Consider the following 24,504-nt stretch of genomic DNA (forward strand, 5'->3'; position numbering starts at 1 on the left):
TTTCTTAACTTTGCCTGCAGTTTTTAAACTTCTCAGGTTTTTTTTTTTAAATGCAAAAGTGAGAAGCCTGTTAAGTAATTGAGTGAAGAAAGGACTTTGCCAAATAGGTTGCAAAAATATTTTTGTTGAGTTGGAATCACTTAAAATCTTTTTCTAATGTTTTGAATTGCTTGGGTGAATATTGGAGAAGATTAAAACAATTTCATGAAAAGCTAAAGAAAAAAAAAAAGAAGAAAAAAGATTTTTTTAGATCCAAAGTGTGTAGGTTGTTGGACCAACACAAAGATTGTCATGTGCCAAATCTTAAGAATACATTTATCTTTAAAGTGCTAGATGAAGTTAAAACTGAAAACAGTAAACTTAGTAGGTTACCTGAATTACTTGATACATTTCTTTTTGATATTGTAACAGTTGAACTTACCAAACTACTTAGGCATTTGTGTTTATTGTATTTATCTCCCTTACTCTGATTTTTTTTTTGAGCCAGTGTTAAAGGGAGAAGGCTCATTTTTTCACTCTTAGAACTGGCAAACTTAACAGGGACCTGATACCCTGCTTTGAGCTGGGGATTTCTCCAGTGACGCGGTTGGCTTTAACTTATCCAGGATCACACTTCTGCCAAAAAGTGTGCGTCCTCTGTCACCTGCTCTTGCTGCTTCCCTTTGTCATGTATTTGCACTGATTTAATCAGGCTTTGCAAAACAGTGAGATCAAAAATGGTTACTGGATACAACTTACAGGGCCACCCACGTGCTAGAGGCTAGTTCACTGGAGACATCAGAACCACACAGCTACAGGTGAGGGTGATGCTCTTTCCATCACAACTTGGAGAATATCCAGAATCATCTCCCAAAACTTCAGTTGGTCTGGTTTTGGTCTCTGCTTCTGTTTTATTTGCAGGCCAGTATAAGTGTGGCCATGCATGCTGCTGGCAGGCTCCCGGGAGTGGCATTTTTTTAGTGCATGGCAGCTTTAGGCTTTGAGTAGAGCTCTCTTAGAGGGCTTGCCTGTACTTTTCTTCTCCACCAAGTTTGTTTATATAAGATCCATCCTGCTGCGGGCCCTCAATAAATACTTTACTGGAGTTTAGAGAACCAACATCTTTTTTATATATGCTTTGTTTTATCATTGCATGTGTTTCCAGGCTTGAAATCTCTTTCTGTAGAGTCAGGAGGAGATCTGTTAAATTCCTTTACAGCCTAACACAAAATTAATTCAAGTGAACTAGCAATGAGAACAAAGGCTGTAAAGTGTGTCCTCCATTTTGAGGTTGACTTTTGGCACGTTGAGAGTAGATTTTAAGATCCTTTCATCTATTTCTAAATGTTTTCTTCCATGAATTCCATAACTGTTCTTTCAAAGAGTGAGTTCCCAGATGCAGACTTGAGACACAATCATGAAGCCAGAGACACGTTCTGTTTGTCATGGCAAAGGTTTCTAGCTACCCATAGCTAATTATTATCTTTTATGAAATGCTTTCATAATTTTGTCCTGCAAATGCCATCACAGAACTGTGTAGGTATAGTGTTGGAATCCTGGCCAAATTCAAACTGATTTTTGTATAGAGCTATGCACATTGAAGTAGTACCAAATCAGAAAGTGCAGGAACATGTACGTGGCTTTCCACTTGATCCTTCTGCAGAAAGTTGACAGCTAAGAATTGCTACATTTGAGGTGGAGGGGGAAAGTAAGTTGCCAACTGTACAGCAGATTTGTCATTCTCAGTTCAAGATGAAAGAGATGAAGACTTCTGTCTTGCTTATTGCAGTGTTCAAGTCTGAACTTGGATTGAATAAAAGCTCTGAAATAAAAAGTTAATTGTTTGGAAAGAGAATCTCGCATGTTCTGTCCAACAATGTCAGTTGTACAGTGTACAACAAGAGGAGCATGTTGGAAAGAAGAAAAAGAAAAAAGCCGAAATGAGGCTTATACTTATCAAAATGTCATTATGTTTTATTGATGTGCATATGAATATATAAGGCATAAGACACCTGAGATGGGCAGTTTTGCAGAAAGGCACATAGATTCTTGGGGTGGGCCCCACCATTTTGATGCTGGCACTGTCTGAGTAAGTCGTCTGAAGACTTTAGACCAATGTGGTTTACCCTTCCTTTTGAAATTTGAGGGGTATGGAGTTGAGGGAATAGAAAGCAAAAGGGCATGTTGATAAACCACAGTCGTTCTCTGTCCCAAAGATCTGCTTGTTCATAGCCAATTCAATTACACTATTAGCCATATTAAAAGCAATTTCTATTGATTACAAATGAAGGATATGGAGGAATAGAGAGCTGTTTCAGTTTAAGGTACATTTGGAATTTAGTCTGTTAAAGCATCTGATGGTGTGAGTGGAAGCCTGTAAATGTTACTGTGCTACACAGTACTTTGGCCAAGTTGAAAGCGTAAAGGATAGCAGTGCAATAGATTTATTACTATCTATGTTTTGAGAGCGTGTTTTGGATGGAATCTGCGCAAGAGAAGTAATTGAACTGTTGATGACACTGATAGTTGCTGGTATTTTTCCAAGATGAACTGGTGAGGATTACAACAAGTAAATAAAGAATGTGTCTAGCAGTTGAGAGAAACAGGCAATGGTGACCGGTATGTGATGGTGCCAGCTCTGTGGGACTGTGTGGAGCTGGAGTGTAGAACACAGGGATTAGTTCAGGGCCACTGTAGATGAATGCTCAATATTAAGAGCAGGAATTTCTAAGGGTTTCAGTTTTTCCTATCTGAAAAATAAGGATTTTGTCTAATTAGAGATACTGAAAGGATTCATGAGTTCATTTGTTAGTGAAACATTGAGATTTTTTGAATGGAAGAGTTTATGACTTAGAGTTAAACTGGTGGGTTTTTTGAGGGCTGTTTTTGTTTTTGTTTTTAATTCCCTGTAGATTGAAAGTTAAGTGTTCTCTTATGTGTTTGTGTGTATATATATATATATGTGAATATTTTTACCAAGATACAGTCTTCCTTTTTGCTATTTAGAAAATCTGTTCCATTTGAAAGGCTGTTTACATTTTTTTTGACTGTCCAGTTTTAGGAAAAAAAAATTACATTTTATAATTAAGTTAGCAACTTTCCTCCTCAGCTGGAGGCTACTGTAAGGTAGAAGATGACGCAGTGATGAAAAGGGATTTGAAAACTTGGGCTTTTGACATTTTGGTTTTTTTGCAAAAACTTATGAGTCATTCACAAACAAGCCAGCATAACAAATGTACTGAAGTCAAAAGCGACTTCTTTGTCTTCAGGGACACAAGCAGCTGCTCTGACCTGCATTTTTCAACACACGACAGTGATATCAGAATATTTTAAGTTAGGAAAAGACTACTGCAGTACAGACAAATAGTTTTAAGAATTTCTTTTAAACTACCTTTTTATTCTAGCCAGTGAAAGCAAACCTGACATTCAGGATCTGTTATGCTTTGGTTTATTCCTGAGCAGAATAAGATGATTAATACTACAGATGATATGAAAATTTTAATTACTTAAAGCACCATAAAATGATTTTTTCTTTCTACTATGTTATTGTATTGATATAGAATACACAGCCTTAGGAAAACTTTTCCCCCTCTCATGTGATAGAAGTTGTTTAGTCTTTTGACCAAGTCCAAGGATGACCTTTTTATATTGTGGTCTGCGTTTTTTTTAAAATTAAATAAGGTCAGAGAATCAAAGTGCTTGATCACTGACAGGGGATCTGATGAAACAATCAAATTTAAATTTAAACCCTGCTGTCAGGCTAGATCAGGTATACTTTAACTGTTCCTCCATTCATCCACCCTTCTTAGGATAAATATGAGAAAGAAAAAATAGGAAACTAAATTTACAAACTAACATTTTGTAAATTGATTTCTGTTCAGGTGCAAAACATAGATTTTTTTACTTTCAGAGCCTTAAACAGTTTGGACCTCATTATGTTTCATCACCCTTGTAATGTAGCTGTTGCATATAACATTTGGCAACAGTTTTTAAAAATCTTGACTAAATTGATTACTTCTCATTTTTCTTAAGAGAAAATATATATGGCTTGACCTGATGATCATACGATCATCCAGAGCTTGGCTGTCCTCATGATACGTCTCTGTGTGTTCGTGTAAAGTGATATTTGGACACAGATTCACAAGTTATCTCTGAAATATTTTCAATAGCAAACACAAAATGCCTAACATCTTATTTCTTCCTTCCTTTAGTCTCAGGCTTGCTGCTTGTAGGTCTGTGAGTGAGTACCGAGGGAGATTTTGCGGCCGTAATTGGCACGCTGTGTTTGCACAAAGCTAGTGCTGTGTTAGCTGAGTGCCTTAGCACAGGTATGGCAGAGAAATGGGCTGGGAGGTCTCGGTGATCCCATCCTCGCCTGGCTTCTACTGTGAACTGGTTATTGCCAGCTGAATGGCAGGCGCATCTGCTCGGAAGCCTGTTGCTGTTTACAGCCTGGCCCGTTAGGTTTGTGCTAGCTCTAGACAGCTGGGCTGCTCAGGTGATCTCCTGTGCCGCCCTGGGCTGCGGGCAGGTCTTGTGCAGACTCTCAGTGAGGTGTCACTCCTAGGGAAGAGCCAGTACTTGGCATTCTTCCTGTCTCCGAAGTGTCAGGGCATTGCAGAGAAGTGACCATGACGTGCAGCTCACCTGGCTTCTCAGCAGAGCTGAAAGCAGCGTGCTGCTTCCTGGTAAGCAGGTCTCAGGGAAACTACCTAGTAAAATCTGCCCTTTGATATCTCCTTATGAGTGTTAAATCTACATTGCTGTTTTATATGCTATAGCACCAAAGAAAAAGTGGATTTTTTTTTTCTTACTGATTATTGCTATTATCTTAATCCAGGTTGGTAAAGCTTGGCCTCAAAATTAACAGAATCCATTTAATGTTATCATATATTGCTAGAATATTTTATTATTATATATGCTGTCTTCTAGTCCAGATGTTGCCTGACTGGCAGAAGCAGTACGCTGAGATATTTTTATGATATCATCCCTTGCGAATGACAAATGTGCTCATTTCCAGAGCTGCTGTTTGTCTGCAGCTTATAGAGCATCAGTACCCTGACCATCTGAGAGAAGAGATTCAAACAAAGGAGACATTATAGGAAGGAGACAGAGAGTGAATCTGGACACCTCTTTCTTTGGAGAAGTCAGGAGCAACTGTAAAGGTGGTTTGTGCACCTCAGGTTCTTAAAGCAATTGCAGTAGCAAACTGTGCTGAGACTGGAAAAGAACAGGCAGATTACTCATCCAGAGTCTCACTGTCTTTTTCAGAGACTGATAGGCCTTCGTTGTTTGTTTTTGAAATAGTTTTGCCCATGTGAGTCGAAACTGAGGTTGCAATAAAGCAGAAACCATTACCTAGACCTTGTGATTTCCATTTACTGCTGTCTAGGTCTCTTCCTTAGCAGTGTCACTCTATGTCTTCTCCTTTTGTTTGCAGGGTCAAAGTCCAAGCATTTTATTAAGCTTCCAATGTTGTTTGAATTTAAACAGGAAAGAAAACCAAAACCAACCAAAAAAACCCCCAAACAATGAACAGTGAGAGTAGGATTCTTGCGCACAAAGTCCTGTGCGTGTAAGAGACTTGTACCACGTTGCAGAGAGACTTGCATGCAGCTGTTGTAGTGCACTCAGAAACAGTTCCCAAGCACACTAAAACTTCAGCAGTTCTGCCTTTCAGACTTGAGTCACCAGTGCTGCTGCTGTTCAGCTGCGAGTTGGCGGACCGTCCTGGCACTGATACGTTGATGAAAGTGGGAGATTGACTTTGCTATGTTGTAAATATCATTGTCTATTTACTTGCCCTTGAAAATGCTATAAATACTTTGTTACTGTGTAATGAAGTATGAATTATTGCAGTGAGGTTATTTGTAATATGAAATGAGTCTCAGTACAGTTTAAAAACCACTGCTGCATTATACTTTACAGGTTGTGAAAGCTGGAAACAAAGTTCATAGCTTTGGAAAGAGGGAACAAGCTATCAGGAGGAATCCCAATGTTCCTGTTATAGTAAGAGGCTGGCTACACAAACAGGTATGTGTGTAATCATCTGTTTCTGTTCATATACTTCAATACTATCATCAAGTAAAAGTAAGTGCCTTCCAAGTAACTGAAAAAACAGAAGCTCGAATGTTGGTGATGCAGGGCAGTGTTGGGTACTCCCACAAGCTTCTGTAACGAGGGGCTTGTGCTCAGCAAGTGTGAAAACCAAGTTTTACATACAGGTTTGATTCAGAAGTGGAAACAATGATAAATGGGCATCGCCATCATGGTGAAATGTTGAGGCTATAACTTTGTTGTCTAAATCTGGTTATTTTCCCTGTTTTATCCTGCTGGCTTGCTGCCATGCTGATCTCAGTCTCCCTCAGAATGCACTATAAACCAGAGGCTGGCTGTGAAGGCCTTATTCCATCTGCTCGCTTATGCCCTTATAACCTGGTCAAAGGCTTAATTCCAACCTATATGCCTTTTGTTCTCCAACAGCAGGAGGGAGAAGATGAAGGGAGACAGGGACCTGGTCACCACACATTGCTGTCACCAAGGCCAGTGTCCAAGCAAAGGCTGGATTATAGGATTTCATCCACCAAACAGAATTTTGCATCTGCTGCTCTTAAGCTGACATAAGCACATCCTTGAGTGCAAAAAGTAAATAAAGCTGTTTGTTGCATGAGAATACTTCCCTGCTTCTAATTTGGCAGTCAGCATCCATCAGATTATCACCAGAGATCCAGCAGCTAGCTTTAGGAATGAGTAGGACAAGGCTGAAATCTAAGGCTTACAGTTACGATTCTACATATGCAGGAAGGTGGAATTGCTGACAGCCATCCGCTTCCTCCTGGATGGAGAGCTGTATTCTGCTATAACTCTGTTGACATCCACTACCCAAGTCCATTAGTTTTCAGGACAGAATTGGAACTCAGACTCAGTATGTGTTGACAGCATTGTAGCATGAAAAAGGAAAGGAAAGAAAGTCCTTAATATGACTGCAGAAAGAATAAGAAGGGAAATAGTATATACAACATTCTTCTAGCTATTTCCTTCTGTCCCCTTTCCTCTACTTGCAAGCACTTAAAGCCTGAAGATGCTTTCTATGCTGCTGGTCTCATTCAAAGGCTACCTCAGCTGAATAAGTTGTACTTGCTTAGGTTACAGTCTGGCAATTTTTACAAGCTTCTAAAATTAATTTCAATGTAAATATTACTCATTTTGACAAGGTGATATATATAGAAAGATATATATAGATCTCCACAGGCATGTTATATTACACTTCATTAAAATTTGCACATTATGCACCCTGTTTTATTTCCTAAGGAATATTTGATTAAATTACATTTTAGGCATGGGCAACATATGGGAGATTGACAGTAGAATTATAGGGTATCATTGTCTGAAATCTGAGGTCATACTTCACAGCTGTGTAATGATTTTTATCTTGGTCTACAGGCAATCCTTGTTGGAGTTTGTGCCATCCAGATGCATACTTTGTTTCTTTATTGCAGGATAAATCTGTCTAGATAAAATATGCATTGGTTGTGTATAAGGTTAATCTGAATGCTGTTTGGGATGTGAGTTTAATTACTTAATGAAAATTAGCAGTTTGAATATTCTACCCTGATTATTTTATAACTGGATGTTTTGCCTCTTACCTTTCTTAGTACATAATGTTTTGCTAAAATATAAACCACTTGTTTTTGCAATTAATACCATATTTAGGTAAACTTCTGGTAAACTATTCACTGGTACAGCATGGTATGATAAGCTGTTAACTTTCCTTAAATGAAAAGTGTATCACATTTCTTGCATTTCAGGATAGCTCTGGAATGCGATTATGGAAAAGGCGATGGTTTGTGCTTGCTGATTATTGTTTGTTTTACTACAAAGGTGAGTAGATACTAGCTCTTTTGAGTTAGTCCGTAACAGTTCATCTGTTCAAATCATATTGCAAGCATAAACTAATTGAACTCTTCAGATATAGTTAGGTATTCTGAGAAGATGCATAGAGAAACAATTACTTATCCGTATGTCTTTAATGCACACTAAATTTCAGGCCAGAGTTGGGCAACAAAGGGGTGCTGTATGATCTTTTGTCACATAACTTATCTTTGATATATGCCAAGGTTTACATTGCAAAACATTTGGCAGCAATACCAGTTTAAGATTTATCCCATCTCTGGTCTGCGTTGTGTTGCCTACCTGCTTGCACTTGGACAGCTGATTTTTTGAGAATGCACGATGGCCAGATCAGGGCATTGATTCAGCTTTAATCCAAGGGACAATGTAAGAGTGAGAACTTCTGAATCCAGCATTTCTGCCAAAAAAGGTTAGATGAGATCTTAGCCTGAACTAGGAATAATGGTATTACATAAGGTTATTTTGAAGTTTTGGATATTGCATAGTGTGTTACAATTTTTGGAAAGCCTTACAGAATATGAAACTTGAATTCATATTTCTAGGCGCTGCATTTCTGCTGCTGATCACTTTAGAGCCAGCAGTAATAGAGGTTTCCTAATTATAGCAATTATCCTAGATGTAGAATGCTAAATGGAAGGTTCATCATGTTATGCAGTCTGTCAGAGTTCATTTGTCACAATAAACTTAATTCTCAAAGCGTATTCTTCTGTCTGAACCTAAAAAATTAACCCCCGCAAAAAAACTCAACAAAACCCCAAACTGGTCTTTTTCAAAAAAACTCAGTCTTATTTCTTTAAAAAGAAAACATTTTTCTCCATGTATTATTGGTGTTGAGTCGTAAGAAAATTCAGGTCAGAAGGAACTCCAGGAAGTGTCTAGTCCAACCGCCTGGTGAAAGCAGGGTCAGGAAGGAAGTCAGCCCAGGTTGCTCAGGGCTTAATCCAGTCAGGCGTTGAAAATCTCCAAGGATGGAGATGGCACAACCTCCCTGGTCAGCCTGTTGCACTGCTGCTCTGTCCTCGTGGGGAAAATTCTTTTCCTTATATCCAGTCCGAACCACTCTTCTTTCTACTTAATGCCTGTTGTCTGTGTGTCCGTAAAGGAGAATGTGTTCTTACCTCACTGAAAAATGCAGTGAATTAGATTCTATTTTTTTTATTCAACAGACAGCAGAGAAGAATCTGTTTTGGGTAGCATACCATTGCCTAGTTATGTAATATCTCCAGTTGGACCTGAAGATCGCATAAATCGCAAATTTTCTTTTAAGGTACAGTTACAAAGCTTATTAGCTAATCGTATTTTAAAATCTTTATTTGCATTAGAAAAGATGCTGTTATAAACAGAAACATCATCTGCTTTCCTATTTTTTTCTTTTTTGAAAGTAGAGAGGTTTATTGACTGCCTGTTCAAATGTGATAGCACTTTTTTGTTGCTTATGAATTGACATTCATATGTCTGTTACTATGTAAGTGTCTTTAGAGCTTAATAATGTGTCTGTGAGTAACGATCCTGTTTCTAAAATTAGAAATTGGTATTTATAAGTTATTCCAGTACTGTTTACAAATTGAAAGAAAAGTTGTCATTTTTTCTTTATAGAGCACTTGATCTTATAGTGGACTGGTGGTCTTTTGGTTTTGTTGTATTCTTTTTTAAATAAAATAATCAGCTCAGTTCTCGCGGTTAGAAAATGACAACACTGTAGCTTTTTATGTATAATTTCCTCATTTCAAGGGGAAAAAGAGTAACCAATTTTTTTCTCCTGTTTTGGGGGGGAGCAATAGACGTCCTAAGTGACATGGAGTTTTTTTTAAAGAAAAAATACTCTCGTTTTGATATAATCTGAGGCTGGTTTTGTGGTTTTTTCTTTTTTTAAAAAAATTTAATTGTATAATTTACAGTTCTGTTCTTTGTTATAAAAACTACAAAAATGAAATAAAACACATTTCTTCTTGACAGTGGAGAAACCTGACTCCAGTTGATTGTCTGAGCTGCAGCACTGAGGCAAAGTTTAGAAACTTCAGTGTATGTTGCAGATTTAAATTCTACCGATACTTGGAGCAGAACCTGGTTTTCTATCAAGCAAATGAGCTATGTACTTCAAAAAAAATTCAGAAAGCAGGTTTTGATCAGGTATACTTTAGGAGATCTAGAAGGAAACTTTCTGTTTAAATCTTTTCTGTGCTGAAATTACGAAGAACATGTGCTCAGCTTAGACTTTCTCTTGCATTTTGATTTTTTGGGTTGTTTTAAAATTGTAGACTGCCTTTTGTTGCTTTGGGTTCTATTTTCAAGTGGGTAATGGTTTGAAATTTATTAAACAAATATTAACTTGGGAAATGTGTTTGAAAAAAGATCCAGTGCACTTTGTGGAAATATTTATTGTACTTTTTCAAATGCATTGAACATGAGATAGCAGGACAAGCTACAAAGGAACCTTTGTTTAAGAAAAACATTCCACTCCAATATTTAATGAGTGTAATTCATCAAGCCCTCCTCTTCTAGAGCCTTTTCCTAGGAAGAAGCACATACTGAAAGAGGAGGACCCAATGTACTTCTAGGCTTGTACTTCTCTTGAATAACTATTAGTGCAGACTGGGGAAGGAGATAAAGAAAGTAGCGATAGTATCTAGTTGCTTTAGAGTTAAAAAAAGAAATCTGCTGTTTATTTTATTGAAAGGACGTTTGTAAATGTTAATCGAATGTATATTAGGATTATTAACCAGTTTAACACAATCAGTGATAAGGAGAAAAAAACCCCTCTGTGCGTGTGTGTACATATATATATATACACACACACACACATGTAGTTTCCAAGCAGTATGTTCTATAGGCAAGCTCTCAAGTTACCACTGCCAAGTTGTGCCTCTCCTTTCCTACAGAGTAGAATCCATGGTTGTGATCATGGTTAAATGTTTTCAGAAGCAATTGCAGACTTCCCCTGTTCCTGTTAGGATATCATTCCTATATGAGCTCTACCAAGTCTTTAATCTGAGTCTTTTTCTGAAAATCAGTATGAGCCAATAACCTTAGACTTTCAATGTAGGGTCATTACTAAAAAGTTAATATAGAAATAGGGAGTTGATAGCAAAAGAAACTTTATGCTAGAAATCTATATAAAAAATCCACAACATACGTTTCATGTATTAGTTTGTTGGGCCAATCTTAACTCTGCTTTAGGTGTTTGATGATTGACTGCAGACTTAATGCTGCAGTTTCATTTTATTTAGAACCAACTCGTAGGGCAGGAGGAGGATTTTGTAAGATTCCTGTTGCATGGAACCCATCCAACACTGACGTTCAGTGGTCGGCTGTAGGCGCACGGCGGCAGGAGCACAGCCGTACTAGCATTCCATCACTCACCAGCCATTACCTTTATCTAATCTCTTCAGTACGCTTTGATATCCAGAGCGTAGACGGACATTCTGTCTCACGACGTAGTGCAGCCAGAAATAGAAGACACAAGCAGATTAAGCCCAAAATAAAGATAGGACTTTTTCGCATTTAAGTCCTGAATGAGTGGGAGAATGTGCCATGTCACTTTTTACATTTGACCTGTAATTTTTTCATATTGTTGTAAATCCTCTGTTAAAATAGAGGTATTGGCTCTCATTTTAAATAGCTGTTTTAAGTAACAATGGGTTTTTGAAGCTAGGGAAGCAGTCAAACTGGGAAGGATTTCAACATTTTGGTTTGTAAAACTAAAGGAAGGAAATTTACTTAGCAAATACATGGGATGCTTTTTGCATATGATTCAGTCAGAATGCAAACTGATTTCAGTTTCTAAAATATGTGCTCACTAGGATATATGTTAAACACTGCTAATTGTTAAAATGTACACCATAGGAGTTCTCAAAATTCTTCTCCTTTCATCATCTCCTAAGGCCCAGCTTCAAGCTTTTGTGTCTCTTTGGATGTTTAACAATTACAGGCCTGCAGAACTGCATACAGGCTGTTCAAATGCAATCAAAAACCTACTTTGAAGTGTAGCACTATATATGTTAAATTGTTTTGTTTAGAAACTCTTCTTTTAAGTATCTCGACGAATTTTTCACATTGTTTATTTGTCCCAAGCAAAGTGCTGTGACTAGCTGTAAGGTACTGTCATTTAAGCTGTGTGACAGCCTTTTAGAACTCAGGATCCTTACTGCATATTTAGTTCAGTAGCTCACATCTTGAAGATATTTAATTAATCTAATAGCTGTATTTTTTAATACAGTAATTTTTTGCTGATACAAATGTGAGGGAGCACAAATCCAATGTATAGATTTTAATGTGAAAAAGTTTGCACAACTTTAATATATAGCGGAAATACTCCCTGTGATTAATAGAGAATTGACTGTACTTTTTAGTAATACAACAATTTTAAATATGAGTAGTACCAATTTATGAAGGTCAATGTCATCACAGTCTCTTTAGAAGCCTCATTGTCCTCAATCATGAGAAGTATTTTTAATTGGTCTTGTATGTGTTAAAATATACGAGAGAATACTGAACGTAAACTCATTTATATGAATCTGACAATAATACAAATTGAGAAACTTGGAAGGCATACCAATGTTTGCTGTATAAAAAACAACAAAACTTCACGCAAAGACAATGTATGCAAGTATGTGTTTGTATTTAGGTGTATATCTTGCTACCAAATAAAGCCAATGAAGGATGCTCTGGTGTTCCTGTAAGAGGTAGGAAGTAGTGTTGGAGGTACAAATTACTCCTTTTTATTTTGATGCTACCTTTTAAATTTTTTCAGAGATATACCCTTTCAGCGTGAGGGCATTCAGAGCCTAGGAAGCCAGGCCAAATCATTACTTCCAGAAGATGCTACTGCAGCTTGTTTTTAAACATCTTTTCATTATTGCCACTCTAAGACTTACTAATAGAAGTATCTGTTCATTGCTTAGACCCCCTGGGACCAGGGCAAACTTCTTATCTGTTTCTTTGATCTCATTTTGACATAGTTTGTTCCTTTATGTTCTCTGGATCATTGTTGCTTCCTTAGACTCTCATATTGCTTAGAAAGCTTCTCTGGGTCTGGTGAGTCAGGTGAAGAAATGCCAAGGGCTATAAATTTGAGAGGTGCCATTTTAGAATTTGCAAAAGGGAAGATTCTAGCTTCTAGAAGTCCTGAAAAAGCTCAATATTATTTGAGGGTGAAAGATGAGTTAGATTGTAGAGTGCTGTTGCTGTGTTTATAGTGAAGGCTCAGATTTTTGCTCATAAACGTTTCATAAATATCAAACTTCAGGAGAAGGGAGAATTTTCTATATATTACAGCTTATTCAGAAGACTAACTTCAAAATATTACAATTATTAGAAAACTGTTCCCCTCCCCATCCCTCTGTCCTATGAACTGTGGCTTTTTCTGTCCTAGGAATTTTGAATTATTGGAGGTGAACATAACAGCTTTAGGCATTAGTTACTTTTAGTATAGTCTTTTGTTAAGTATTTTTTTTGGAAACGTGAATCTTTTCATGATTTTAACTTGTTTAACTTTCTGTCCTTGTCTTGTCCTATTGATACGCCCTTGGGGTTTACTGTTCATTTCTCCTTCTGTGCATTACGGGAGAGAGACTGCTTTTCTTCTCAATCTATCCACATTAAGGCATCTGAATGCATGAATAGGTACCAATATTATTTTTTCCCTGTTGTGTGTATGGTGTACGTGTGCGCATGTGCTGTGTTTTAGGCTTTTTAGTATGCTGTAGTCGTCCTAATAGCTTTTGCTTTAAAAAAAAAAAAAAAAAACAAACAACTGCTAGCTTCTGTGTCTGCTAGCAGTAACAGCTACAGGACATTGGCACAAAGTGGCTTTCTTGCATATAAAACATGCTACTAATAAATAACTGAAATATATTTGAATTTTCCTTTAACCCGTTTTATATATTACGAACTTCAGAATGTCGTGTTTGTTGATAATAACACACCATCTCCATTATCCCTTCTGAAGCTATGAATGTTTATGGCTGTGATAGCTTCAGTCTCTCAAGGGAGAATCGTGCAACATACTTCGCATTTTTATACCGTTTTCACCTACAGCCTCTTAGGCAATGCTTTCAGCTCTGTTCATCATGCACCACTGAAAGAGAACCTGAAAGCAAACGGGTTATGTTGATCAGGATGTACAGGTCAATTAGGACAGACAGCTGTTAAATCCAGTTATTGATGTGGTATGCAGTCTCCGCGGTTAGTTGCTCAAGGTTCTGGGGTTTTTTTCAGCAAGTATGTAACCATGAATGGTAGGGTCCTACTGTGTCATCTGAGCGGGGCATGTGCGGTCTGCTTTTCTGCAGGACTCACTTCACTTCTGAATTCTAGCATCTTCATCTATGGCCTCAACGTGGTCTGAAAAGGAACCCTGTAGTCACAAGGTCTAGGGTTAAAATCACTGATTTCCTTTACATCTGGAGCTGCCAATTTCTGGTCTGTTCTTACACTGGATGCTAACCATAAATTGCAATGAATTAAATGCTTCTCAGTCGTATTTGTTTTGAACATTTGTAATGGTCTCAAAATGAAAAAAAAAAAAAAAAAAAAAAAGACGACCCCAATAACAACAAAGAAAACCCAAACCCAAAGAACTCAACCAGGCAAACATGAAAAAATCCTTTGATTCCTAAATACCCAGTTGGTCAGAGCTACTGTTTCATGTATGTAAGTCCTGTTTTCCCGTGTTAAGGTGGGGAGGGAGAAACCACCTTGTATTCCCTTATCGGCCAACACTGTTGGAAAGCAGAGACTCTTTCTAGCAGGAGAGAGTCTTGGACTTCTCTATGTCACCCTTTTCTCCTCTTCCTTCTCCTCCTTTTTCTAGCTGGCTGTTGTGCTACAGCCTTATCCTTTCCGCCACGGGTGTGATGGCAGGCCAGGGACTGACCCCTGCGGAGATTGTATTACCACAGTTTTCAAAACAAACTGAGGCTTCCTTGCTTGAGGTGCATAAGGGAAAGCCCACGTTTCACACGTTTGTAAGAACAGGCGGCTATAGAAAGGGAGTAAATTTTCCACAAAACTTAAAGCACTGTAATAGCAAGCAAATATTTTGCACTTTGGAGTTGTGGATAATGAGTCTCTAAGATTATGGTAATTTGGGAAATTCCGGGGAAACAACTTGAAATCATAACATTTAGGGAAGGCTGCATTGGATTAAATAGCCTGGGTTTTGTCAAAACTATTGCTGCGTTTTTGAAGCCACCTGTGATTGTAGAGTGTTGTTTTTTTTTAATTTGGAATAATGAGGGGGAGAGGATTTCATCAAAATAAAAAGACCAGTTGTTTAGGGAAGATTCATGAAATATGTTTAACCTTTAAAAGAAGATGTAGCCAAGTTAAAAAGTTGAGATGGTTTTTTTCCTTTAAAAAACCCTCTGCTTCAGCAGTGTTTCATGCCATTAGCTTTTGTGTGTGATAGGAGGTTTAGTTTCATAAAAAGCAGTTTAAATTACTAATTTTGTCTTAATGTTATTACAAGAGCTTTCAAGCCGAGTATACTGTCTTCAGTTTTTTGGAAAGTAAGGAGATGAATCTCTCCCTACTAATCTGAAGCACATCTGTAAAGTAACTTTGAAGAAATATAGTCAAGTGTTTCAGAACTGATATGACTTAGTAATATCTGTACTATCGCTTATACAAATGTGGATGGGATTTGATTAAATTCAACTAGCCTAGAGTTACAAAGACATTCCGTATTGAATACATTTGAATATTGAATATATTTATAGAGAAATTTCCAAATATTTCTAGTCTGCAGTGGAATTTCATGGAGTATTTTGGTGTGCAAAGATACTTGTCAATATTTTATGTGCTGTGATAATTCCATCAGTATTACTAACTTTATCAGTAAGTCTTTCGATTTTGCAGCTAATATAGAGGTTCAAGTGCACGCTTTAACCAAAAGATCCTAATATGCATTATAATCAGTTCTTAAATAAGCAGTTTAATTGCTTGAATTGTAAGATTTTTGTCTGTGTTTTGTCTGAATAAATTGCTTTATTAAATGAGCTGGGAAAATTGGCTTGCTTATGCATGTCTCAGTAAGAATTTCTTTTATTTGTTTTGTATGGTATTTATGGCAAATGAAATCTTATCAGTTAAGAGAAAATGAAAAGCTGACATTTCCTACTATGAAAAACAGAAGCACTGCACTTTTAGCTTAATAGTGCAAGAAAGAAGTAGAGGAATTTCAGTAAAAATCACAGAGTGCCATTTGAGTTTGCTGCACTGTAGGCTGTTGTGGCAATGTAATAATTTTACCCAAAATTCAAGAAGTGGTCAAAGAATCTTGGAAGTTTTTTAAAAGGTATCAAGAAGAGTTACAGTAAATTTTCTGGGTGAAAAAATGAAAGGGCTGTCTGACTTTTATTTCTTTTCTTTTTTTTTTTTATAGGCTGTTCATACAGGTATGCGGGCATATATTTATAATAAGAATTCTGTTATTGGCTCTCAGGCAGAGCATTCAGGGATGCGGACATACTACTTCAGTGCAGATACCCAAGAGGATATGAATGGCTGGATCCGGGCCATGAATCAAGCTGCTCTTATGCAAACACACTCTTCACTGAAGAGGCAAGTTCAATACAGAAACTGTTAGCTTTTAAATTTTTTTTAATATATTTTTTATGTATATATAAAAAAAATCAGATTGGTGATCATTTCTGAAAGTGATAATGGTAAGTGTGTGCATGAAACTCATTCCCATTTTAAAGAAATAATTCTTTTTAATTTACATTCTGTTGCAAATCAGTTAACTAACATTAATTAAGAAAACCTGGTGTTCAGTATTTGTGTCTACACATGAATTGTGTGCCCACATTTAGTGACATGAATTAATTTCTGTATCTATATAATTTTTTAGGGAATTTTGGTTTAAAAGTTACAGGTTTTATGAGCAAATTCGTACACCTGCAACAGCCAATTGTCAGCCTTGAGGAGAGATAAGTAAAAGGGAAAAGACAGAAGAGTAACGAGTTGTTTAAAATGAGTATTTGGAACTACGATTAAAACGCTGTTAAGAGGGAAAAGAATGTTAAACATGGGTAAATCATAAGTGTATAGAGTTATGGATATTAACTAATTTAAGGTATTTAAGGTATTAACCGCTTATTTTTTTGCTTACTTTGGTGGCCTTTAGTACTTGTAAGAGTTTTTTTATGTTTTTCTCAGTGTAGAAAAAAAGCACTGTTAGAAAAGGAGGATGTCCTTTGTCCCATTGTTCTTAATTAGTGCTAGAGGCAAATGAATTCAGCTGTGCCTTCATGTGCTTCCAGTTTTTCCCTCTTCTTGAAATTGATGTCGCCTTCTTGATGTTTTGACTTCGGGAATGTGATTCTCTCCCTACAATTCCTTGTGAAAGAAGACTCTGTACTGTGAGACAACCCTGCTTTTAACCCTTGGGGCTGTGAGGATTAAAATGTCATGGTGCAGTTTCTCAGAGTATCTCGCACTACTGCTTGCTTTTGGCAAATCAAATATAAGCAAAGGATCAATGTCTCTTCCAGAGCTTTGCGTCCTATATGATTTTGTGTTAAGATTTTCTGGATTTAATTTAAATTTCAAATAACATGTGACCTGTTACCTGTTTTTTCTTTATCTTTTTTATAAGGATAGCAATAATTGAAAGAAAAATTGGGGAAGTCTGGCATGTTAGAAGTATTGGTCCAGTGTTCTTCCTCCTAGTAGACTATTCATTTTGAGACACTAAGTAGACTGAAGTGAAAACAATTGTTTCATAGCACTTACTCAGAATTCACCTTCCATAAAGCTTTAAAGAAGCTGAATTTAGTTTCAGAGAAGATGAGGTGCTACTCCGAGATCAATGATACTCCATTGAATTGTAAGAGGAAAAAAATGTTGTCGAGAAGCTTATCACTATAAGGAGATGAAGAAAATCGCAAGTGAAGTACGTTATGTGTCAAAAGCAACATAAAATTTTTAGGAACCTTAGACATTTTATAGTGTGTTTTAAGTTTAATATCAAGATTTCTGGTACAGAGTTTTTGAAATATTTAGGCAATAAGGTAAATAAGTAAACTAGTGTGCATTGCAGCATGTATTAGGAGCAATGGAGATTTTTTTTTATTTTATTTTTTGCAGGAATAGCCCCCAGGTTAGAAATTCCCTGGACAATGATAGGTACTGACTCAAATGTAGATATTGTTCTGTCCTCTTGGCCAGAAATGATGAGTCCCTAAGGCATCTACAAAGATATGAAAGACTTTTTTGACTTTGAAATGAGCAGTTGGCAGTTTGGTTTTGGTTTTTTGGCTTTCAGTGTTTCCCAGGATAGGAAAACTTTCTTTTTTACAGTTGTTTGTATGTAATATTACACAAGTTGAACACTTCTTTCATACAATGTTAGTATTTTCTGTCATTTTTACAGATGCATATAAAGCATTTCTGCTTCCTTGAAAGCACTGTAAAGGTAACTTTTGTCTATCTGGGATAACAACTGAGTTTTACCGAGCATATCTATCTTAACATGTCAAATTTATCACAGCCTGGAGAAGGTGCTTTTGTGGGTATCCTTTCTAAAATAGTAACAAGACAACATCAACTTTTCACAATTAAGCAGTGTTCATTACTGACATGTATTTTCTTTTCAGAGAAAATGAAAAAGTGGATCAGCAAGCTGTTCCCCAAGTCAATCATGTGGATGCCTGTAAAGAGTGTGTGAAGGCAGAGATTACAGATACAAAAGAAAGTTATCAAAAATCAGCTGAAATGCTTGGATATGATAAGCGTGAAGAGACAAGAAGAGAAAAAGAAGAGGAGCGTTATATCCACAGAAAAGAAACTCTGGAAACTAAGAAGGGAAAGGCTAAGCATGCGTTAACAGAAGCTGATTCATTATTTCCAGACCTAACAAATGCATCAAGGTCCCAAGTAGCTCACCCTCAGCCAGCTGAGAAGAATGGAACGCTTCCTAGTTCATTAAGTATGAGTGCTGGCCTAGTGGAGCAGAATGGTACCAGCTCATATAAAAGAGGGTTTGTTCCCAGAACGAATCCAGATAAACAGATTCAAAGAAAAAGTAACATGGCTCAAGTGGAACACTGGGTAAAAGTCCAAAAAGGAGATACAAAAAGGTTAGTAATAGGCCCATCTTTAAATAGACTGCCAAAAGGCATTTTCTTCAATTAAAGGAAAATATGTATTAGTAATATGTTTAGTGCAAATCAGAATGATATTTTACAGAGACAATATATAAAAAAACTTACTTTCTCCTCCAGTGTAGAATGGCATTTTTCAGGTGTTTATCTCATGGGAAAGTCAATATGGGATTGGCTAATCAAATCCCTTTAATGTTGTCACTATAATGCAAATAGAAAAAGTAAGATTAGAGTGCTTTTTTTTTTTTCTGTTTTTAATCACTGTGGATCCTTAAAACTTCTTAAAATTTACTACAATTGAAGAGCTAGAAGATGAAGTCAGCCCTCAGTTACCTCTTATTCATAAACAACTGCACAGTATAAATTACACATAATTGTTTTTTTTCCACTTAAAGAATGCGGATTTTCTTTTTCCCCCTTCTGTTCATGTTCCAAGCATCCATTCACTTCTCTACATCAGATCACTGCACTCAAAGTCAGTGTGTGCATCATATGTTGACAGGTCTCTATATATTCCTTTAGGTAATGAAGAGGTCCTAGGATGTTCCCGTGATCTCCAGGATTCTCTTTTCCCTTTTCTCTTTGCAGTCCCTGAAAATTACATAAATTGTACCAAGAGGTGGAATGCACACTGGAATGCTTTTGTAATTTGAAAATCTCGTAATTGCTTTACTTTCAAAGTGTGCGGTCAGATTAGATACCAGTTGAAAAAATTAAGTCATGTATATATGTGTCTGTTCAGAACGTCACCTTGTGTCAAGTGGCAGGAAAGACAGTTGTGCTGCATGTGAAGTTTTTTCAAATACGGGTAACCTACTGAATTAGTACCTTATAAATTTGCTAAAATCTGATTATAGTGTAGAACAATAGGAGACATTAGCATTAGTGGTTCTTGGGAGGGAGAAAACATTTTGGGCATTTTTTTAATGCTTATTGAAGCTAACATTTGTCATTTTGGATCCAGTAAGAAATTTAAGGCTTGCTAATTCTGTTTGGAAGTCCATTCTTCTACTCTCTTATCTTTGGAATTACCTTTAAAGAAGTTTTCATACTTTCCGATTTTATTTAACGTTCTTCTAGACTGCTAGAGTCAGTTTACTTGCATGTTTTTTGCTTGGATATCAATCAGTGCTTCGCGAGAGAATACGACTTTAATGAAAAAAAAGTACTTGGTATGTTAGTTCTTCTTACACACACAGATGTATTAGTCTAAAACAATACAGAAAACTATTGAACTAATTAGCCAGTGCTTAAGAAAACTGTTGATGTTTTTTCACATCAGAAGTATAGGCAATGAACAGGCTTGACTGATAGCTAAATAAGTACTGTTTTCTTCCTAATTACTCTTTCCAGTAAATCAGCTTTAGGTGTGTATCGGGTGTAGTGTTAAGATAGTGCTGTTGCAGGTGCCAGCTTTTGTTCTAGATGAAACCAGCTACCTCAGCTGGAGCTGTTAAGTATTCAGTGAAACTTTGGTTACAGTGATGTAACCAAAATCTAACTTTATGTATAGTAATTTTCTTCTTACCTTAAGAACTTCCTTTATGTTCTATTTTAGCTCAGTTGACCTTGTTTTCTTTGTCTTTCCCTGACAAATGCTGTTATATTCTCTGCAATCAGAATAAATTGCACGTTACCTTGCCGAAGATTTATGGATTGATTTTTTTTTTTAAATGGCACCTTCTCTCAACCTGCTGAGGTTGTTGCAGTGCACTTAACTGATGGCATGTTAGTTGTCAAATGTCTTCTTGATTTCGGGATATAGAAATTTAAGATAGAGGTGATAATTTGGTGGACATTCCATTTTGATTTTAGTAAGTTTAAGGGGACCGCTTAATTTCTTAACGCTCCATGTTTACTGTTATTCCACCTGAAATGTTACAAATAAAGAACCTATGAGGATTTAGAAGCCTTTATAATTTTTGAACACAGAATGAGTACGGTTTTATTCGTTTCCTGGCTCAGGTGTATAAAGCTGCAATGCTTGCCAGGAAGTTGATTATGACAAGAAAGAACTCTTTCAGCTAGAGGCTTCACACAAATACAGCAGTTGTTCGTATAATTATTTGCAGGGATTGCACCTTTTATATGGATATTTAGAACTTTCAAATAAATATTTTACTTCCCCTTTTTATAAAGCACTCGGAACTGTTTGCTAACTAGTAAATGTTAGCTCTCTTTTAAACAATGAACTGTTAGCTGCAGTACAGTTACGTCCAATGTAGTCATCTAATCCCTCTCTGTTCTCAGAAAAGGGGAATACCTGCATTGGTAAGGTTCATGCCAGCCTTTGGGAGAGATCTAGAGAATTGGAAGGAGGTTTGAAAGGAGGCTTTCAGGAGATTTTGTTTTTAAGTAATTAAAGGTCAGGACCATCAAACAGCAGCTGTCTAGAAATTATTAGTCTTTGATTAGATTCCAGTGCCTGGATAGACATAGTGAATGCATAATTGTAAAGAATCTGACATTTCTGTCAGTTTGCACTTCAAAAAAAAAAAAAAAAAATCTGATAAATGTAAGCTTCCCAACTAAATACAGTCACGTGGAGGAACTTCCTTCCTTGCAAATACAGTGTTAAACATTTCTTGCTATGCAGAACTTTCCATTTCTTCCTGGTTTGCTTAAGGAGGAAACATTACTTGTCTTTGTTAGCTTCTGTGCATTCCCGTGAATGGGCATCGTGTTTCCAATAATTTTATTTGTTTTCTTTTGAACATACATCTTCTGTGTGGTTGCTTCCCATTGCAGACCCTGAATGGTTTTCATGGCAAATGATCATATAATATGGCATCAGGCTATTTTTTCACTCTTCAATGTCTGCTTTCCTTTTTATAATCTTTATACCTCATCATTCAAGACAGAGAGATTCTCAAGAACATCTGCTTTTGCTCATTTTTACTCTTGATCCCTGAGAAAGCAATTGTCCAGAGTCCACTGTGGGCTAATTTGAGTCATTCGGGACATTGTTCCTTCCCTGTTTTAGACATTGGTATGTCGTCTTAGTGCCTATTTTTGTATTATGCAAATTATTTTTAAGGGTCTGAAACCTTGTGTGGTAGAGATGCCATCAGCTTAAAGCCTGTCATCTTAGCTGGAAGTTCCTCCCTACTTCATATACTGAGAAATTACAACCTGCCTGTATGTAGGCAGTTGCCTCTGAAGTTCAGCTTTGAATATGACTTTCCCTGTGTAATGTAATGCACATGCAATTTGGTTCTTTTTTCTAGTAGGCTGAAGTATTGCATGAAGCTGGCACTTCCCAGCTGCTCAAAGTACTGCTGTCATCCAAACAGTTTTTAGCTCCTCTCAGACAAATGCATCCTTTTCTAGAAGAAAGGCATGATTGTTTTTTTTCCCCAAAACTTGTGGGGTCTTTGTTTTCAGACTGCTTTTGCTCCTAAAGCTGCTAGCCCTGATGACTTCATTGACTACCAGTAGTTCCTGCTGTTGCAAATACCTTTTCATGTCCAATTAGAAGATAACTACACACAGATGGTTTGCAACATTCGGTAGTTTGCCGATGCCCTTCATGAGGGCTCTGCTAGGTTGGAGTATAAGAATGGTCGAGCCCCCTTCTCCTCCTTTCCACAGAGAAATCACCAAAAGAATCTGTCCTAGCTTCATGCCTGTCTGTGATGTCCTTTCGAAGCATTACCTGCTCCAAATTTTCTCAGTGCTCGTTCCTATCTGGAGAAAACACATTTCTACCAACGGCTTTGATTTTCGTGTAGAAACAATTGGCAGTACAGTACAGAATATACAGAGTACACATGATGTAATGAGCTAGGCAAATAAAAGACGACATTTACTTGACCACTAAATGCTGATCTTTGAGTTGCCTCTGTTCATGCTTTACCCTTTATTGTGAAATTCGAGGATAACATCAAGGTTCTGTGGTATGAGAGAGCAGAGCTTTTATGAATTTGTAATCCTCCATGCAGCACAGGGCAGTTATTCTGCTTTCTGACATGAGGAATTATATGTCTTCTCAAGAGCATCCATATTTCAAGACAGCCCGACAGTGCCAAATCCTGCAAGTAGAAGTAGGCGGAGGCAACTACTGAGCAGCAGTTACTGGTAGCAGGTCTTTTCCCCCTCCTTCTGTTATTCTTGGATGCTGAACAAAGATGTTCTTTTCCATACTGCCCTTTCTTTCATGTGGAATTCCTGCAGTTTGCACACCATCGGGTCTCCCTCTCATGCAGAGAGTGGAGCCTATGAAGTGGAGTGATGAATGTGCTCTGATTTTCTTCATTTGTGGTTGTTTTGTTGTTTTTATTTATTTTTTGTGTTACTGCTCTGTGACGAGTCTAGCAGAATGGTTTTCTGTTTGGAGATCCTGAATCAATGGGCGAGTTGACTGCAAGTACAAAATCCCCAGATGTTTAACTGGAGAACCAGAAATTAGAGACTACAGAAAGAGCATGAGGCTATGGAAAGATTTTGACTTCAAAGTAGGAGAGGGAGCTAACTACACTTTGTCAAAGCTTTTGCCAGTTCTGTCTTAACTCTCTATCTACTAAAAGATTTAATTTCTACAGTTTAAGTGCATTTTGGATGCAGTACTAAAGCCAGGATGTAATGCCTCTTTTTATATTCTAGTTTGTTAATGAGTTTTGTTGCAAAAAGCCTTGTGTTGCTTAAAATAGCAGAACCAGTAGCATTAGGTCAGATGAAAGCAAATCATACAGACTTGGGGACTTTGAGCAATTTCTTACCTTTTTTTTGCTTCATTCACGTGAACAAAAATTATCTGAGATACTCATTCTGTGATTGGTGAGATTTCTTTTTGCACTTTAAGGTAATTTTTTGTAATGAGCATGCATTTGTTGTTCGTAAACTGCACCACCTAGTGGTGAGCAGGCTTTCGGTGAAAAGAAATACTTTAATTTACAGATTTGCTCTTTAAACATAATAATTCCTTTCTTCATGTTCCTGACATTCTCTTTGGTCTAAGTCCATAATGCAGCTGTCCCTTAAGTTTATTTCTAGTAGGTCATCCTAGGTTAGACACTAAATTAAAAGCCTGTATTTATACTATTTGCATTTTTGCATGAATACAGTGTAATGTTTTTGTGTGGGGTAGATTTCATTAATATTGCTTTGTTAATACTTCTGTCAATTCTTTTTAAATGACTCTTGTATGTTGTGTCTGGTAGCTCCTATGCTAATGTCATTCGAGATTTTTTTCTTATCAGTCATCAATGTATGCTAAAATTTACCCTTCTTTCCCACCCCCCCGCCCCTGCTTTACAGCCTCACTTCTGAGCAGACTCTTACACGTCAGGGTCCCAATCCACCTTTTCCTGAAAACTATCACACTTTGCCAAAGAATACCAGGCAGCCTTCAGGGAGCTCACCACCACCACCAAACCGCAATTTGCCGAGTGACTACAAATATGCACAAGACCGTGTTAGTCACTTGAAGATGTCCCAGGAGGAAAGAAAAGCAAGTAAGGATGGAACTGTTTGGCAGCTGTACGAGTGGCAGCAGAGACAGGCAATTTAA

At 37.1% G+C, this 24,504-nt stretch overlaps 1 protein-coding gene across 1 annotated transcript in view; it reads left to right on the forward strand.

Annotated features, from left to right (window-relative positions):
* Positions 1-24,504, forward strand: part of LOC104076155 (pleckstrin homology domain-containing family A member 7-like) — a 95,476-nt gene that overhangs the window by 48,311 nt on the left and 22,661 nt on the right. Inside the window, 7 exon segments of the mRNA XM_009576919.1 lie at positions 5,908-6,012; positions 7,788-7,860; positions 9,057-9,157; positions 16,274-16,452; positions 18,489-18,971; positions 24,252-24,501; position 24,504. The exon segment at position 24,504 is cut by the window's right edge and continues 287 nt beyond it. Coding sequence (XP_009575214.1) covers positions 5,908-6,012; positions 7,788-7,860; positions 9,057-9,157; positions 16,274-16,452; positions 18,489-18,971; positions 24,252-24,501; position 24,504 — 1,192 coding nt within the window.

The sequence above is a fragment of the Fulmarus glacialis genome, unplaced genomic scaffold (assembly GCF_000690835.1).
Source record: "Fulmarus glacialis isolate BGI_N327 unplaced genomic scaffold, ASM69083v1 scaffold2524, whole genome shotgun sequence".
Taxonomy (NCBI): Eukaryota; Metazoa; Chordata; class Aves; order Procellariiformes; family Procellariidae; genus Fulmarus; species Fulmarus glacialis.